The 20,784-nt window shown below is 42.1% G+C and overlaps 1 protein-coding gene across 1 annotated transcript in view; it reads left to right on the top strand.

Annotated features, from left to right (window-relative positions):
* Window positions 1-248: 248 nt before the first annotated feature.
* The window catches only part of DCX-EMAP (Doublecortin-domain-containing echinoderm-microtubule-associated protein), a 39,071-nt gene continuing 18,535 nt past the window's right edge, over window positions 249-20,784 (top strand). The window contains exons 1-2 of the mRNA XM_089260439.1: window positions 249-1,135; window positions 1,889-3,143. Of these exons, the coding sequence (XP_089116565.1) occupies window positions 2,223-3,143 (921 nt within the window). The 5' untranslated portion in view covers window positions 249-1,135; window positions 1,889-2,222. The remainder of the gene's footprint in view (window positions 1,136-1,888; window positions 3,144-20,784) is intronic.

Here is a 20,784-nt window from a genome sequence, read left to right as displayed (position 1 = left end):
GAGATCGGTATCATGAAATTACCCCCTATTATAAAAACAAAGTTAAGTAAAAGACACAGGTTTGATCCTAGCTTACGTTCCTGATGATGTGCTTTCTGATTGTATCATCATAATTATTGATTACTTAATATTGATGATATTATAGCTAGATTCTCGTTAATGTCTCTATTTAACGACTTTCCGATAGGGTTAAAGTGTACGGTATCCCGTTGTATATACGATCGAGTATAAAACGTTTGAGCCATTAAGTAACAAGTGCTAACTTTTGTGATACCTCAAACTGAGTTCGAGCACTTTACTCATGTCGCCGAGGTGGTTAAACCTCCCGCTAGCATGTTTTAGAGGGGTTTTTCGACCACGAGTTTGGAAGGAGGCGGAGGAAGTGGCACAGCAAAATGGTTAAACGAACGACTACAATGCCCGCCACAGGGACGGGTGACTTATAAGCAGAGCACAATTAGGCGAACGGGAGCTTGGAGGTGTGGCGATGCCGGAGAAGTCGCGTGGCAGCATTAGCCCATAAGTCAGGCGCCTGCACCACAATCAAAGCAACACAACAACAGAAAGTAATTCAATGCCCGCGACGTCGAAGTCGTCGTCGTCGACGGAGCCCGAGGCGCGCTCTCTATGAAAATTGGCTACGTGTAGGACTTTAGAGTGGACAGGCACATGAAACACAATTCAAAAACGCTTCGACCGGCAAAGTTGCCAGACGGAATTTCTTCTGCATTGTGCACAACACGGCCAAGAGTTTCCAAGGGAAGTCCAGTCTAAAAGTTAAGCATTCCTCTTTGATAACTTTCTCGTAAGATATTTTAATAAACTTTGCTCGACTTCATTAAATTCGATTCAAGTAAATATGTGCGCTTGTCTCCGCGCCGGCTGTTTTCCCCAATAAGTAGAAACAATCGAGCCTGATTGATAGTCAATTAGTGCGAGTAAACGCGACGGAGCTGCGCCATCCGTGGAGCCAACAACCGCTTGCACATTAGCGGTGACTGCTCATCCCAAAGGTCCGTAGATAAAGTGGCATTAACCTAATTGCCGCAAAAAATAGTGCAAAGGACAACGAACGACCGCAGAGCAAAGCAGTGCTGTGCAACGTGTTGCAATAAAAGTAATTTACATAACCCAGGTAAGTCAACGGTAGAAAACGTGGAAGCATTCGCCAATTTCCCACAGCCGATTCCACCGACCAACCAACCATTATCCAAAAAAAAAAAACTTCGCAATGGTAAATTTCAATGCGACTGAAATAGTTGCATATGAGCCAAGCGTCAGTGGGGTCGACGGGCCAAACTGAACAGACCCACATCACTTGAGGCATGCTACGCCCAGTTCTTGGTCAGCTGCAGAACTTGGATATACTTGCATATAAGTGAAAAATACTTGCCCACTTGTACGTACAACAGAGCAAGTTGGCCAGCTGGCCCGAAATTTCGTTTAAAGTCAACTGTAGGAGCAGCCACTTCTGAGGCCCTACACAGGCGGACTGCGCCAACACAGGCATAGTTAAATGTAGGGGAGACTTAAAGGGCGGATGCATGAAACAAGACAAATAGTGCGCGATTTTTCCAGTCAAGAGCCGAACGCTGGCATCATTGTCGAAGCAGTGTGAGAAGTTGAAGTGGGTTCCTTACACAGTTTCACTGTTTACAGACAAAGGAACTGTGAAGTTGTTGGTCCGACAGTTGTTGAGTTGCGTCTGGAGTGGATCTGAAGAGCTTCTGAAAACGGACATGACATGGACGCAATGCCTTTTGCTAGTGCTGCGATGATGGCTATCGAGTAGAAAGGCCCAAATAGCTCAAATGGCGAGATTTGAGTGCTACCCCAAACCGAGATTTTATTTAAAACGAATTTCTAAGTAACTCGACATGTTTTTTAGGACCATCTACAGCTGTGCATTTGGATCTAATAACGGAAAATGTAAGAGGAAACCAGAACCTCTCAGCACATGAGGCCCACGTCGACTACGTCGAATCTAAATCTTATACGCGAACGAATCGAGTAGAAACTGCACCTTCAAGCCGCTTTGAGTCGTCGTGATACAGAAGCTACCCTGGCGACTTTTGACCACAACAAAGGAGTCACGCAAGGCAACGGCACGCTGAGATTGGTGTCACGCCAGAGTGTGCGAAGGAGAGGTAGGGGGAGAGAGACAGAGACAGAGAGCCGAGGAAAGCAAAGAGAGCTTGAGCACAACTCTTGCTACACGGACAATGTCCAACGAAGAGAACGACTACGGGGACACTGTTGCTGGGGGTGGTGCTGGTACAGGCACTGCTTCTAATGTTGGTCATGGAGATTGCGATGGTGATGGTGGGCTCGCAGCTGTTAATGGCGAGCCCATTCTCGGCGGCCAAACAATGCCTCAAATTAGTTCGAACTTACAACTCGAAGGAGACGTTTCGCCGACATTCACTCAGCCGACAGCTCAGTTCGATGATAACGATAACCTCTTAAATAATAACAACTCGCGCCTGGGCCGAAACAGCGATAGTAACTGCAATAGCCCCACTAAGAGTCCCACAAGTCGACGTGCCGGTAGCTCAACAAGCTTTCAAATACATCTACAGAATGCCCAATACGACGAGGATGATGACCTAGCCGTCGGGGACTTGCAGGGCAATAGCAGTGCAGCTCCGACTGTTGGTGGAGGTGGCGCCGCAGTCCGTGCCGCTGCCACTGCCGGTGGCTCCTCGCAAGATTATTGGTCTCAGCGCAACGGTAGAGCCAGCGGACCAGGTGGCGGTATCCAGGGTCGTGCGCTTAGTCCCAGCTATCTGGATAACATGAGTGAAAACTCAGAGCAGCCGCCAGTCGTGCCGCTTGTACGCTCCAAATCACGACCAGAAATCTCGAGTGCCGCTGCCTCCCGTTACTCGAATCTATCGTACTGGAAGGCTCGTCGTGTCGTGTTCTACCGCAATGGCGACCCTTTCTTTCCGGGCGTCGAGTTGCGCTACCGTCCCGGGCGAGATGTTACCTCGCTGGACAATCTGCTCGACAAAATCTCTCCCAAAATGGACTTGCCACGCGGTGCACGCTACGTCTTTTCCATGGATGGCGACCGAAAGTACCACCTAGATGAACTGGAGGACGGTGCATTCTATGTGGTCTCCTCATTCAAGGTCTTCAAGGTAAGTTCTCCTTTTTATAACGCGTATTATAAGCGACGCGTGCTTAGCTTTAATTTAAATTTGTTTTACACATTTTGAAGTTTAAGTGTTGCTTTTCACGTCAACTTTAGTGCAAAATCAATAGAAATTTGAATATTTTGGTATAATTATGCAAATTGAATTCCAAAAAACATATATATATATATATATATATATATATATATATATATATATATATACACTTTATATACATATATACTCATATAAATTATATACACTGTAGGTTTTTGCGGCTAGCGTTCCATTCCCCAACTCCAGTCCGAGCCCTCTATTCGGGCCAGTTTTGGCCCAAAAACTTAAGAAACTCTCACTTTTGTTTTTCCACAGTTTTCGGTTCCGCACTCACATGTTTGCATGCGAATACTTTCGTCTTTTTTGACCATTCGTCGCTCTCACTGCTGAGCGCTTTTTCCTAAGTTCTCAGTATGTGTACAAGTGTATGTGTACAAGTGTATGTGTACAAGTGTATGTGTACAAGTGTATGTGTGTGTGTACAAGTGTAAGAATATGTGTATAGCAACTGAAACTATGTAATACTCGTTTGCTAGTATTTCTAGCCTGTTGGTCTATTTGTATAACATTCGTGGGAGTTTCACTTTTTACACGCTACGCGCGCAAAGTATAAATTCGTGAAATGGGGTGAATTTAAAAATTAGGTCTTGCGTTTTATGGCCCTTTTATATGGTTTCTAAGAGAACTATCGCTGTTTGTAAAAGAGCAAAAGAGAGTGCTCATCAGCCACGACTTTGGCATGGTTGGTAAAATATTTTTGTGAGACAGAATTGAAAGTTCGAGACGCAAGTACCGATACTTCACTTCTTAAGTAAAAAGCAGCTAATCTAAGCAAAAACTAAACAAAAACTCAATCAGACACACATTTCTATCCAATTCATTCAAATAAATCATTATACATCGATAGATTCCGATAAGCTCACGTGGAAGGCAAATACTCTAATGCACGATTCTAGCCCCCTGTAAACGCAGTGAGACTCTGTAGATATTTTCGAATTGCATGAAGCTCAAATCGAAATTTTAGGCAATCAACGAACTGCACTTCCTGCACGTCCCACGGCAACTATTGAGCGAGTGTTACATGCCTTTGGGAAAGTCTGAGCAGTGTCGATAGGAGTCCATGCATTCATAATCCGCAAAGATAATGGCTTGGTGTGCCTTGACCTGCCTGGGCATTCCGCGTATTCAGGTTATTCGCCGACTGTATTCCTAGTGCACTCAGCCCGGCAAGCGCATAAGATCGTTCGAGACAAAGGCTCAAGCTGAAGCCAGCCAAAACCCATGCACCTGCACCAGCAAAGTACCCCGGGCACTGCGCGTGGCTGGTAAACAAAAGCGCAGCAGGAGACTTTTACCATATCAAATCTTATGACGAGGCGCCGGTCGCTCCGCCGGCGGTGCTGCTGCCGCATGGAGTTCCGTGTGGAGCAGGAGGTGCACGAAAGGCAAGAAGGAACAATACCAAAGCATCAGGCACCGGAGCAGGGAGGGGCAGCCATGCCTTGCAGCTGCTTGAAGTGCATGGGATCCAGTGTTGTTCTCTGTAGCTCTACGAAGCCCCTTGTGAGGAACGGGCCAATTTAAAACTTGCGGCATCTCACTTAGGGAAATTAAACGTGTATGCATGAGAAGGACAATGGGAAAGGAGGGCAACAGAAGAGAGCCCTTCCTCGAGAGGGCGTCGACTGCGAGCGCCCTAAGCAAGTGTAATAATAGAAATTAATCTAGGCTCATATTTGATTAAACAGGAGCTGAGCTTCTGGCACGCAAGCAACGGCAGAGGTTTACCAAAGCATTTATGATAATTCATTTGTCACGGGGCGTGCGTGACCCGTGTGCTGCAGCCGTTGAAGCTCATATGATTTGGGGTGCAGCAAATTGCATTCGCCTTGTTAAAATAATTGATAATATGGCAAAATGGCCCTGAGTAACTAGGCCAATCGAGACTGGGATACACCTACTCAATGCTAGTCAATTAGCTGCTCTACAGTATGCAGAAATGCTCCGTGTCCATCCACAAATGTTATGGCAAAATCTTTCAGAATTCAGAAATTTGAAGCTCCTCTAAAGTTGTTAGGTGCAGCCAGTTGGAAATGATAACCGGCTAGGGCAACCGCGAATCGCATGCACGATATTAAAGGAACGGAAGGGTGTCGGCGTCGGCGTGTGTACTTTGAGGCTTGGGCTTGTGCGCCCTAAATTGGAAGAAAAATGGACACGAAGGGCTTCTGGCTTTCAAGCCATTCAAAAGAAATTAAGATTTTTGGCACAAACGTGCGCCGCAGGCCAAGAGCGAAACCTCTGCATCGCGAGTGCAGCACGCAAGGTCAGGAGTCAGAAGTCAGCAGCCAGGAGCAAGGAGCCAGCAGGAGTCACGAGTCAGGGCCAGGCGCATTGTAATTAACTCCAAAACAGAACCGCACGACCGCACGAAATTTGACGAGTTCTTATATGTATATATATATATATAAATATTATAACCCCATGCATCTGTGCGCTTCTACCGAGCGTCGCCATCATCCACAGACAAGTAATGAATTCCGCTGCCATTTACGTGATGCATGCGACTGAAATGTGGACACAAATTGCGCGTTAGCATCTGTTAGCGAGGACAATCTCATCTGCAGCCATCTTCGTCGGCAGCTACCACAATGAATTGTTGCTGCTCGCATGTCCATCCGAAGAGGGCTGATGCATTTTTGAGTACGTCAGCATTGCTTTGCATATTAAGTGAATTGATTCGATAAACAATTGTTGCACGTAGCGTCTGCCAGTCGTTTGCTTTTTGGTTTATCGCCAATTTAGCTTAGAGTGCGGGCTCAGGGGTGCTCTGGAAATACCTAAGCACACATACATATATATCCATATAAATACTTGCGTGTGTGTGTGTGCGTGCCCTGAGCCATATGCTATTAGGGTTAAACGACGCACAAGCCGTTGCCGCAGAGGCAGCAGCAGCTAAATAATCTCTGCAACGCAAGCACCGACTTAACATCTATTAATATTACGCATAGGCCATGTTGCAAATGCATTTGAGTTGCAAATGTGACCGAAGCCGGCACAGCTGCTGGTGTTGCTGCAGCTGCATAATCCGTAAGCGGACTTCAACCTGGAGCCCAAAAGCACTTTAGCAAATTACTGGCTGCCAATTACGAGGCATTTCCAAATCATAATAGACACGTTTGATGCCATTTAAAAGCCATTCAGCCATTTCAAATGTTGTGGTCAAGTGTGAATGCGATGTTTTAATTGAAACACAGCAGACGTAAAGCGACAAGCGCTGATGAAATAAATATCGCAGCCACATATGCATATATGTAGGTGTTGAAATTAAAAACACACAAGAGAGAAAACATCGCCACCCAACCAGACCAATAATAACAATTATTAAATGCAATGGAACACAAATTGAAAATAATAAAGCCAACAACACACTCTCACCGCCTTCGGTGGCGCAATAACAACTCGTTGAGCTACAGTGGATACTACTTTAAGAGAGCACTATTTAAATATATTTTAATATCATACCAACATCATTAATTACAGGCAGGAGGAATTCGGGTTTTTCTAAAGCAAAATAATGGAATGAAATTATAATTAATTAAATTGTACATATCTAACTTCAAAAGACGCGATAAAGATGAAAGAGAAGCTTTAGATACATTTGAGTGCATCATACATTCGATTTGTGAAAGTATAACAATACTCAAATAGATTCAGGGTATCTGCATGAAAGCACTACCGACTGCTACAGCTATTTCACTTGTTAGTTCATCTCTGAGCTATTTTTGAGAAATATTATAAATGTTTTTGGCTGACTGCACTCTGTTCTCGACCATTGTTCACTGTTCAACAACCAGTGGTCAGCATTCAGCTCCGCTCAGTGTGAGCAGGCCGACTCGCCGGGAACAGCCAGAGCGTTCCGGCCTCTTGGCACCCGCCGGACATTCTTGTATAAACATGACAATTTAAAACGCATTACAGTGTGGCAATTAATTAAACTGTCATTGGTTGCAGGATTCGAAATTGCTCGCGTGCAAAGAGTCAAAATAAATTGTGTACAAGGCGCACTGGGCTAAAAGTAGCTCCCAGGGTAAATGGATGGTCAGCCGGTCGCACTGCCAGACAGTCAAATGGCTAGACCGTAGATGGCAGTAAAGCATTGCGTGAATTTATTGAATTGTAAAAAGAACATATATCAGCGTTTTTAATTGCAGCATCAGAAATTGCGACGTAAACACCAACAAGAAGTGGCGTTGAATAAATAACGGAGAACAGTCGCAAGTTGCCGTGGTTGCAGCCGCACCACTATAAATTAATAGAGCGACGGCGTTATATTTCGCAGCGGAGCACGACTCCAAGGCAGTCTTATCATATTTGCAATTTTGAGCTTCTTTAAAGATGTTCTATTTTTATATATGGGCATATCTCCAGAAAGGTCAACCACAGCCAAAAAATTCAAAGTCAATGAATGCATGTTCTGATAACATATTTTTATAGCTAATCGATTAAATTTAACTAATATAAACTAATTTTACATTTATTCATAGCACATCTCGAAATATTGACACACAAAGTCGAGCAATTGCCAAAGTTCGGCTTTGAGCATTTCTATTGCACATTTTGTTTTTATTACTGTTCTTAAAGAGAGACCGCTATGCAATGAAATATGCTATTTCAAATCTTCGTTTATGCATAAAGAGTACAAGAAAAATATAAAACGTACGATGCAATTGACTATTCGGTAAATTTGTTCTTCTGTTCCACCGTATGTTTCGATGTCACCTGCGACCTCGAAAAATAGGTTTTATTGTCAGTAAGTCAAAGGTATTTGCGCAACTTGCATCAAAACATATTAGCAAACATAGTTTTGCATTGCAAATTTATTTTTTCACACGAAAATATCTCTAATGCTTTTATTCATGTACAATTACTAAAAAATTAAAAAAAAAAAAAACCTGTGTTAAAAATGTCTCATTCGACACGTCACCTTCGACCCTGATTAAATCTAAACAATAAAAAAAACTACTCAATATTTTTGAATCAATTAAAAAACATTGTAAAGATGTGCCAATTTGTAGTAATTTCAAATTACTCGTAATAAATCGTCACTTAAGGTTTCGCTAAAATCTCAGGTTGAACTGTTCATTTAAAAAGCGACTTACGTTTTTTGTAGCCTGCGAACTTCTTGGTTTTTTGTGATTATCTTGAAAACTAACATTTGCCTAAAATCAGATTTAGCACCAATTATAGAGCTAATCAGGAGCTAACAGATTCACTATTCGTCAAAATAAAAAAATGTTTTGGCATTCGTTTTTTTTTTTAACTCAAATGCGTACGAATGTCACATTCGCCACTAGAGAATTGCCCATATTATAAATACATCTACATATGAGAAGAGGCAATTGAAAAGCCACTTCGGGGTAACCCGTCGCCGCATTTTATGCCCTTTCATAGATCTCAAGACCCACAACCTCAATCGCAATGAATTGATTAGGGGCAAAACAAGCCGCGAAATAATTGTATTGTGCCAGAACCTAGCCAAATTGTGCGCGCTCAGACATATCGCAGCACAAATTAGCAAAATGTTGGCATTTACCCCTGCATTTGAATGGCCACAAAGCCCTAAACTTAAGCCAAATGACAATGTTTAGAAATTGTAGTCTGTTTTGTTTTTTGTTTTTGTTTGCTCCTCTTTTTTGCGGAAGGGGTCTAACCCAGATGCTGGCACGAAGGTTGCTGGCTGCCAAGAAATAAGTGGCCAACTGGCAACAGCGGCTGAAACAAATGATCACAAATTTTATACAGCGACAGAACGACACAGGACAAAGCACCTCAACTATTTATCCCATTTGCAAAATATATATAAATTATTCACAGGCATCTCTGTGCAGCTGGAATAGCGGCGAAGCAACAATGTCCCGACCCCATCATATTTTCATAACTACTGACCAAGACTTGCCGTCAAGGGATTTGTTTAAACTATGCAAAACAACTCAATTCAGCCGGCGCGCTGAAAAGGAGGTAACGGCGCCCTGACTCAATGCGCGTAGCCATAAAACACAGACGAAGCAAAATTGGTGTCGCCTGGGTGGAAAACGGGAAGTGGGCAATGGGAATAGGAGGAGCACGAGAATGGCAAAAAGGCGTCTTCAACTTGAATTGATGGCTCAGACAACAAATTCGACTTGTGTGTCGTGTTCCATTGTGCGCTAATGGAGAAAGTTGTCAAGCAGCTGAACAGGGGCGGGAGAGGCCGACGCCGATGCCGACGCCGATGCCGACGCCGATGCCGACGCCGAGGCCGCCTCTTGGGCGCTAGGGCACACTTCCGTTATTTTTCCAAGACAGCTTTCGCTGCCCGGACAAGGGATCAATACCGAGCATTGCATAATGAAAACGAGTAAATGAATGCCAATCTCCTCCTTGGCTTTCGCTCTAGCACGCCTCAATATGTGTCTGCCTCAAAGCCCCCACACATGCGGACAAAGCCCTTGGTCATTTGCTATCTGCTTAGCTGTTCACAAAATTATTTATTTTTGCCACTGACAGTTTGCATTTGCCCCACAGTGTGCGCCGCAGTACGGCGACATATTGAAAAGTTTTAGAGTTTACAGATACTCGTGCCGCGCCGTCAGCCGCAAGATCGCGCACTGTCCAAGCAGCCAGCTGAGCCGGGCATACCCAAGCTGGTCACGTCGTACGTCGTCGTCGACGACGCTGTCATCGCTATCGTCAACGTCGCCTCGTTGACTAAAACTTATGAGTTTTGAAATGAAAACTGGTACAAGCGGAAGTGCAATTGAAACGCCGCCATAGTCGTTCTGCATGTGTGTCGTCGACATTGTTGTTGATGGCTAACGTGTCACTACGACCAGACCCCAAGCCCGACCTCAGCCCCAGCCCCATCCCTAACATCGTTACCGTCATCGTCTTCTTTGGCGGAACCGTTAGCGCAGCCGTTTGTGTGTATTGTGTAGGTTTTATACAAAGTTTGTGAGCTATTTGAAAATTCCATTAGACCTTGCCACACACACACACACTCACAGCTGCGCAGCTCTGCCAAGGCACTCGGCCTGCCCTGGCCTGGCCGCTTCTGTTGCTGGATCGGTTTTTGTTTGCTTATGTTTATGTATGCAATGCAATATTTGCGCCATATTGTCGCCTGTGGTCTGGCGGACTCACAACTTTTCAGCGGACATAGGCGCGAAGAGCCAAATGGCGTAAGCAGCTCGCACAGGCCAAACAGTCGTGAAACGGCAACACGGGTATTGTGGTTGTCCGGGTCCGGGTCTAGGCAATACGCCATTAAGAGTGGCTCCCAAAAACATAATTTGCTAAGCGCGGATCGGTACGTGCAAACGATTTTCTCGAGACATATGATTTATGCGGCAAGTGTAGTGCCAGTGACATTAATTATATTAGCTGTGATAAATGCTTTTTTACACGGTCCATATGGTGTCGTAAGGCCAATTATTCAAATTACCAGAGCCAGCGTCAGAGCCAAAGCCAAAGCAAGAGGCGAGCAAAGCATTGCCGCATAAATCAGGTCAGACCAAGTGACACGTGCTTTTAATTCATTTATTAGGCGAATCAAGTCAAGGCACACATTCTATGCCAAAAATAGCAAATCAAGGCTAACTAATCCGCACAAGAAAAGCCAATTACCGACCGACATGTACGCCGAGTCGACCACGACGGAGATGACCACCTACCCGACCCGAGAGCCACCCGAGAAGTCAACACTCCGTGATTTTTGGGCGAAAGAGTCCGCTGTAAATGCGTTTTTGCAAACATCGCACGTAAATATCAATTGATTGTAGTCTTTCCTTCGACCCTCTCTGAAACACTTCTGAAGAGTCATCACAATACATGTCCAATTCAACATAAACTGATTAAATGCAAAAGGGATTGAAGTGCTTGGGGGAATCAAAACTGCATTAATAAATTGAATATTTTCCACTTTTGCAACGTGCATCTTTTCAATTATAATCCTCCCGTTTTTGCAGCCTCATTGTATTTTGCTTAGGGATTACTCCCAATTCCGGATATATGTTTCAAAACAAAGCCTAATTGCAAGCATTGATCATACAGGCTATCAATGTTAAGAAAGCAATCGCATTTTGTTTTTAGTTAATGGAAGAATGGAGAGCTCTACTTCCATATAAAACGCTACAACGCTAGCAAATACTTGATATATTTTCTGTGTCTGATATATTTTCAATCTATGAGCTCCGACTTTATTGTCTATTTTGATAATATAAATTGATTTCAAATCCATAATAAAGCTACACTAATGATTACAACTAGAAAGTTTGACGTGAGAGAATCATAGAATGATCGGAGTGGAAAGTTTAATGCTTTTCTGTACTTTGCTAATGTCATTTGTATAAAATGTTGGTGTAAATACTCATTAGCAATTTTTGCTAGCAGGAAACTAGTCTCTTGAAGCTGCTTGGAAGTAAATCAATGGTATTATCACATTTTATTTATCATTTATATTATATCTGAGATGTGGCTATCCCCTGTGAATAGAATTGAAATAGAATAAGCGTGTTTTATGTAATATTTTGAAAACTTCGATATTTGCGAATGATTTTGGTTGTTCTTTTATCATCCCAATATCAATGAGTCGTGTTTAGGTCACCCACGTTTCTAAAAAGCCCAATAGAGATTCACCAGATTAAGGAATTGCAAATTTTATATCTTCACGGCATAGCTCTGCTCCAATAAACAGTTTTAAATGGAATATTTGTTCAAACGATAGAGGATTCAAACAGTATGTTATTGTTAATACTTGACAATTATCAGAGAGGTCATCATCATCATGCAAATAATAGCAACAATAAAATGTAATAGGAGCTGAAGATCATCAAGTGTAAAAAGTTGCAGAAGACGCGAGCAATATATCGAATGCTCTGATGCTGTGATTCTTAAAGACTATCAAGAGTGAGTTCCTTAACGGATAATAAAACAAATTCAAAAATTCATCACAGAACCCGTTTAATAATAAATCGGAACAATGCAAGCCAGAGTAGCATCCTGAACGACAACGGAAGTCAAATGATTCAGACACGTATGTGCACGCCATTTTACGACCTACTCTAAACGCTACAAGAAATATGACTCCGTGCGGAATATTTATGCAAACTATAGCTATAGCAGAAGTCCACCCACATACATTCCCCCACACAGTTGCATAGACGTTTTACAGACTCTAAGTACAATGACGCACTCACATAGTGTTGGCAGGCAAAATATTCGAAACTTTGCATATGCATGAGCTGGCGAGTGGCGAGACAGAGACAGAGAGAGGGAGAGCAAGTATGTATGTGTTTGTATGTGTGTGTGTGTGTGAGAGAGAGAGAGAGAGAGAGAGAGAGAGTGAGAGAGAGAGTGAGAGAGAGAGAGTGAGAGAGAGAGAGTTGGGAGTGTGGCGCATTACATTTGTTAAATCTGGCACACGAATGCAATAAATCACAACACAGCACACAATATACACCCCCGATCCAGCATATGTAAATACACGCACATATCCACCATCCAACACTTACACACACCCACACACACACAGGCAGGAGCCACAAGCTCACACATACACATGTCTCCCGCCCTCTCAGACGCCGCGTGCATACATTTGTATAATGGTTATTATTAGTAATGCAAGCGCATAGTTCGCCAATGACTCAGGCTCTAAGAACTCCGAAAATTATTGGGGTCACACGTGTAAAAGGATATTTCCTTATTAACTGAGCGTCCCGCATGTATGAGCGTGTGTACGGGTGTGTGTGTGCATGTGTCCTTACTTCAGTGTCCATAAATGTATTCTGGTCACAAATTATTATGGTGTCAAATAATGAGGCGGAGACTGTCAAATTTGCATACGTAGTATGACACAGTATCAGTTTGTTATTTCCAAGGACTATTCTGATATATGCATAAATTTAAGCACAATGTATGAAAAATGGGAACGGATCCGCTTTGCAAAACAAAAGATGCCCGCAAACTCTTATGCCATTCGTCCGACATGGAAACTCCATATACAATTGTCAGCTATGGAACGTACAACTCTTTGTGTGGGTGGGATGTGGATATTTTTAATGCATTACTTTGATGCACAGATGATTCTCCTTAAGATGTATGTACATGGGCATGCATGTGGTGACATGCAAGCGGGAAAGCGGAAGTAATAAGTGTATACTTAGCTATTTGTCTGCTCTGGCAGCATGTGTGGGCACCCAGCATTCATTCAAACGCATGCAACAGCCAACATAACATATATGTAACTAGACGTCCCTTGCGAACACCATCGCAATCGCATATGGACAGAAGAAGGGACTCCGGACAGTTGGCAAGACTCGGAGCCCGCAATGCGAAAAAAGTTGAACGTGTTGGGCCGCTCCTCCACTTCCATGTTGACGGGTCGTCTGTTAGACATGATGAAAATAATGGAGCAGAAAATGTCACCGGGCATGCTAAAGACACACATACACATGTATGTGTGCTGATATATAGTATTATATTGTATATCATGCATGCAGGCCACATATCATAGTATTTGTCCTTGTATGTCCATGACAGTCGACACTGATAGTGCTGCTAGCCTGGTCACCCACGCCATCTCTAACGCAGTCGCCCTCAGATATTGTCTAACATGCTTGAAATGATTTAGAAAAGTTGGCATTGCTACGAGCATAGTGCCACTCATTAGACTCCTGCCCAAGACAGGTTCAACACTCGTCACGAAGTGCAATTAGTTGAGCACGCCCCCTACTCTGCGTGGGGCTCTCAGCTACCTTATTTATCAAATTCATCAACAATTTGTCAGCGTTATGAGGAATAACAAGTCCGAGTCGCGATATTGATCCAGTCGTCTCGCGAGCCAAACTCAAATTTGCATAACGGTTATCGGCTAACAAAACAGAGCCCAATGTCAACTCCACAAAAAGGCTGTTGTGCCGCATAAATTCGTAATTAAAATTAAATCAGCTAAGCATTTTCTTCAAAGTGTACATTAATTAACATTCGTTATTTTAATTTGATATTCACGGATAACTACATAGGTAGCTGACGAGACCCCATCCGTGCTCTACTTCCATATTGCATGCTTCTCGTTAAAAAGTCGAGGGCTAAATGGGGGATGCAGTGCAGTGAGTGTAAATCTTTGTAAGTCTTTGTGGATCCCTAAAATATAGAGTGCACAGAAGGCTAGAAGACACTCTCTATACAGATATTTTAATATGGACATAGAGGATGGGTTACGTACACAGCACACAAGGTGGAATAATAAGAAAATAAGTGGCATAAAAAATTTAATGGTAGCAATTATAAATTCCAACATAATCAAAATAGATAACCTATATATGAACAAGTAAAAAGGCTCGACTAGGAGATACCTTGAACCCTCCAATCTGATATTCTAATAATTCTGTACTTCTTTGATGCACATATGCACACATACGCATCCGCACCCTTGTATGAAAATGCGCTCTGCTAGCTGCGCAGTAAGCAGCGGCTGCGCTTGGGCTGCGCTGCAGTGTGGGCAATATTATGAGAAAATATTTGTTGAATTGTTTAATTTCTAGACGTAAAATCTCAATGTAACTTTCGGAACGTAATTATAATATTCAAATGTATGTATATTCCAAAGCACAAGTCTCTAGTACTTGAAATGCGTTTTTTTCAAATTGGGGGTGAAACGGGCGTGGTATCCAAAATCTGTTAATTACAAAAAGTTTGTATTCATGTCTAATAGTAATAAAATGAGGCTGAAAAAACAAAATTAATTTTTCGATTATTTTCGATAAAAAGGTATCGGATGATTTATCGAAAAAATAAGACAAATTCGTACTGCGTATGGTATACACGAGTATGTATGCCAATGTATTTCAGCTCTCTAGCTATTGTATCTTCTGAGATCGGTGCGCTCATTTAGACGGACAGGGCTATATCGACTCAGCTCGTCGTCCTGATCAAGATTATATATATTTTTTGGGGTCTGCGATGATTTCTTCTGCCCGTTACATACTTTTTCACAAAACCATTATACCCTGATTTCCCATTTTCAATGAGTTTAGGGTATGAAAATTAATAAAAAATTAAAATTTCATTCGAAATCACGTATACGCCTTGTTCCTATATATGGGATATTCGGGTAGGCGTGGTCAAATTAACTAAAAATTTTCTTTACATATTTAAAGAGCCATAATTATCAAATATACCAAGATTCAGCTCGATATCTGCGTTTTTCGACTTTATGCCAATTATTTGGCGATTTCGCCCAGCGTACTAGTAGGCCACTGCCCATCGCACCACTCTTGTAGTGCTTTCTTAACCTCTAACCAACGATGAGAGCTTATGCCGATATTGACCTCCACACTGGAAATTAAGAAAACGGGAGCACTTGACTCAATGGCGAAGCCAGTGCTGATGTGGCCATTAATTAATGGCGAGCATGAAGGAAATAATTAAGACAAAAAATACACTGCACTAAAAGTTTTATAAATCATAAAAAATTATGTGTTATACGCGTGCGTAAAGGAATAAGTATATTAAAAATCAGAAGTAATCCAAACAAAAGGCCAGCCATAACGAAAGCCAAACGAGCAGCCTTCGGGTCACCGGTTGAACATGCCAAAGTCTTTAGCAATCATTTCTTAGGTCATAGGCACAATTAAAAGGGGAAGCCCTTGCAGCCACGTCCACGCAGAGGCACAAGAGTGCCAAGGCTTTGACTTGGGCTCCGTCTTTAGCCCGGATGGCAACGAGTTTCATGCATTGGAATAATTAAGCCATAAGCCTCGACCTCTTTCTTGCTCTCGTCGCGAGCTACATTTTTGTTTATTTAGTATTCGGCCGATTTGTGAGCTTGAAATATTTACACCTAAACAAATAATTAAGACCGAAATTATTTATACACGCACGCACACCCAAACGACGGCGCTGCTCTGAGTAAGCTGCTTGGATCTGACAATAGCCGACGAATGGACGCAGGACTATTGTCGGCAGAGTGACGGCGATAAGTCACCAGCCATGCTACTTCCGCACGAATGTTGCATAAAAATAATTCGACTTGGCGAGGTAGTCGGACATGGGAGATGAGGTTGGTAGAAAAGCTGTGCCCTGGTGGAGACTTGCTGGGGATGGAGCGTCCAGCATGTACGTGCTTACTCGTATTTAGTAAGTCAAGAGGTCGAAAAAACAATAATAAAACTATGAAGGACACATAAATGAGGCAACAATGTACAACATTTGAAACTGCTTAAATCAAAAGCAAAGCATGCGAGCAGGGTGCCAGGGGATAACAGTATCTAACGACCAATGAGGTTTCTTTTTCCTTTGGTGCAGCCCAGTTTCCCCAGGAAATATTCTCAAATATATTCGTAGTTCAAATATGCAAAAAGCTTGTGTCGAAATGTGGGCAGGGTGAAGGAAATTGCGAGTATTATTATGACGTTTATTAATTTTCCATCCCGTACAGGCTTTTGTTTTATGCTCTCATTCCATTGTGTCTCTGTCTCTGTTACACACACTCGCCTCCCTGCCTGGCCAAAAGGGCTTTTGTTTTCATTCTACTTTTGGACTTTTTTTTGCTCCCTACGAGAATAATGGCAACGGCTGTGTCCAGTTCAAGTTTTTCACTAAAGAACTCTGCACGCACGCGTTGGCCAGCACCAGCACCAGCACCAGCACCAGAAGCAGAAACAGCGCAGAAACAATATCAAAACTGAAGCAGAGCCAGAACCAGAACCAGAACCTGGAACAGTGTAGGCAGTCGACCCTGAGTTGCGGCTTAGCTTTGGCTTTCGGCTCGGATCTTTGATTTATGTGCGTGCTAAAAACTTTAAATTGTGGGCTCCGCAGTAATCATTTCGCCAAAGCATAAAATAGGTAAAGTTTTATTAACAACTTGTGCGACATCCAACCAATGCGGCGTCCAACCCCGCCGAACTCGGCGTCCAGACTGAAGTGTGGGCGCTGACAAGAACAATAGAAATTGAAAATATGTTTGCAAGTTGCCTCTGCTCACAGAACTATGCGCCACAATGCTGACCACTGGCATAGTTTAGGCCGACAATACGAATATTTTGGCCAATTCCGTCGCTTTTATTGAAAAATATTGCAACAGTGTAGAAACTCGACAAATAACATGGCATGTGATTTTCATAGCCAACGATTTTTATATATACATACAGAAAGGAAAATATTCGAGTTAGAATTCGTTGAACGGCTTGCTAGGAATTAACACGTATTTGTGAATATTAAAGCTTGTTCTCGACTTAAATATGAAATTAAACAAGTCCGATACTGTCCGACTACGAGATCTCCTGAACTCTCGAGCAACTGATATTTCAATAACAATTCGCATACTTTTAACAAAACCAATATACCCTGATTTCCCATTTACAATGGGTTCAGGGTATAAAAATCTAGCAGCCTTATAATCGACTTGAAAGAAAACAATATTTACTTATTAATTCACTAAGTTAATCAGTTTTGATTTTAAGAGAGTAAGAGTAATGCTAAAAAAAAAAATTAAAAAAAAAATAATAATAAACAAGTAAGAAGACTCTAGTCGAGACTGCTCGACTAGGAGATACCCTGAACCCTCCAAGCTGATATTCTTATCATTCTGCACTACTTTTATGCACGCACATATACAGACACATGCATCCACCCTCAAGCGCCCGCGCTCTGCTAACTGCGCAGTAAGCAGCGACTGAGCTTGGGCTGCGCTGCAGTGTGGGCAATAGTATGAGAATTTACTTGGTGAATAACTTCTGTTGTAAACATACGATCTTAATGAAATTTTCACGTCGTAATTATATGGTCAAAATGTGTGTACATTCAGCACAAGTCTCTAGTACTTGAAATACGTTTTTTACAAATTGGGGGCAAAGGGGGCGTGGTATCCAAAATCTGTTGATTACAAAATGTTTGTATTCATTATATGTATATACACAGTAAATCTGAAGTCTTCACGTCTAATAGTACTCCGCTCAGCTCTCTAGCTCTTATATCTTCTGAGATCTCGGCGTTCATACGGACAGACGGACAGGGCTAAATCGACCCAACTCGTCGCCCTGATCAATAATATATATACTTTGTGGGAACTGCCACGCCTCCTTCTGCCTATTACATACTTTTAACAAAACCATTATACTCTGATTTCCCATTTTCAATGGGTTCAGGTATAACAAGAGGGCTCTAGTCGAGACTGCTCGACTAGGAGATACCCTAAACACTCCAATCTGATATTCTATTCATTCTGTAATTATTTTATACACATATACATATATACACATGCATCCGCACGCACGCATATGCCCGCGCATAAGCGACTGCGGTTTGTTGAATTATTTAATTTCTAGACGTATAATCTTAATGAAACTTTCAGAACGAAATCATAATGATCAAGTGTATGTGCATTTCAAAGCACAAGTCTTTAGTATTTTAAATCGTTTTTTACAAATTGGGGGCGAAGGGGGCATGGTATCCAAAATCTGTAAATTACAAAATGTTTGTATTCATCATCTATATATATAAAAGAGAGTTGTGAAAAGTTTTCCAGCACTTATAACTCGAGATCTGCTGGACCAATTTTCATGGTTTTGGATTTGTTGGATTTATCTCTGCTACGAGTAGGATAGCAGATCTTAAACATACTGAAAAAATTTCACGAATACTTGAAAAACGCGATATTTTCCCTAAAGATTCAAATTTCTATTGATACTCAGTAGGCTTTTTAACAGTGACAGTTTTCGGTCCTGCTCTCATATTATACAATAGTATAGAAGTAAATAAACAAATGTAGTCAGTCAGTCTACGGCACAGCCTCAGGCGATCCTGACTATTCATAAAAAAGCTAATTTTATAAAAAAAAAAATTTGTTTGTCTCAGACATTAGTTTGTGTAAATTATTCATATTTATATATCTCGATTGTTTTGTGGTTTTGTGCGAGGGCATATTCAGTATTACTATTAATAAAAATGCCGCGTCCTAGAACTAATCTTTCCCGGCGGACCCATGATGCAATTAGGCAACGAAATAACGCGAGTCAATTATCTGACGAAGAACGAGAAATCACCTGAGAAAGGCGGCGCGTTAGTTCTTCCCAGCAAAGAAGGGCCTTAATTCGTGCTTCTCAAAGAGAGGCAGCCCGTGAAACGGCAATAAGAAATGGTTTAAAGCATCAAATCTGTGGCGATATGTAACCAAACTTCAACTGTCAGTAAATATGAGAGTTGCATTGTTGAACGATCTATCTGCTGATGATTTCTCGAAGCAATTGCTGAATATCGGTAATGGCCGTATTCCTGTTGACGAATCGAGTGGCTTGCTTTCATTTCCACAACAATTTTGCAATTTCGTCTCATTAAAAGATGAGCTTATCAACAAAGTATTTCCGAACATCACCACAAAAATACTAAATGGTTAAGTGAGCGAGCATATAAAGATGTGGATGACCTTAATCTTATAATTTAAAATAAAATCGTTGGTACTCTGTATTCATTCAAATCTATCGACTGTGTAACAAACGAAGAAAAAGCCACTAATTATCCAACTGAATTTTTGAACTCCTTGGATGTGCCTGGTTTACCACCGCACAATTTACAACTGAAGGTTGGCTAGGTAGTTATCATGCTTAGAAATTTAAATCAACCAAAACTGTGCAATGGAACGCGTTTGGTGATAAGAAAACTGATGAGCAATGTGATTCACGCGTCGATACTCAAAGAAAAATTTAACAAGTAATAAAGCTCTAGTCGAGACTGCTCGACTACGAGATCCCCTGAACCCTACAAGCAACTGATATTTCAGTAATAGTTAGCACACTTACACACACACACACACACACACACACACACACACACACACACACACACACACACACACACACACACACACACACACACACACACACACACACACACACACACACACACACACACACACACACACACACACACACACACACACACACACACACACACACACACACACACACACACACACACACACACACGCACACGCACACACACGCACACACACACACACACACACACACACACACACACACACACACACACACACACACACACACACACACACACACACACACACACACACACACACACACACACACACACACAGGCGTTTGCGCTTTGGTTGCGCTGCAGTATTGGCAATATTAGGAGAACTTATTTGTTGAATAATTTAATTTCTAGACGTACGATCGTAATGAAACTTTCAGAACGTAATCATGATGTTTAAATGTATGTATATACCGAAGCACAAGTCTCTAGTATTTGATATACGACTTTTACAAAGATTAGGGCGAGGGGGTGGATTTAGGGGTGAGGGGTAAATTTTAACAAAAACCATTTTCCCATTTTCAATGGGTTAAGGGTATAAAAATGAAGTTGTTATTCCTAGGACTCCGATGATCCCAACAGATATGCCCTTTGAGTTTAAACGAATTCAATTCCCGATTCGTCTTGCCTTCGCCATGACGATCAACAAATCACAGGGCCAATCTTTGACTATTTGTGGCCTCAATCTAGAAAATGCGTGTTTTTCTCATGGTCA

This window comes from Drosophila navojoa, chromosome 4 (genome assembly GCF_054131105.1).
Source record: "Drosophila navojoa isolate 15081-1374.11 chromosome 4, UAZ_NAV_1.0, whole genome shotgun sequence".
NCBI lineage: Eukaryota > Metazoa > Arthropoda > Insecta > Diptera > Drosophilidae > Drosophila > Drosophila navojoa.
Note: the sequence above shows the minus strand (reverse complement) of the source record. Positions and strands in the feature narration are given on the sequence as shown.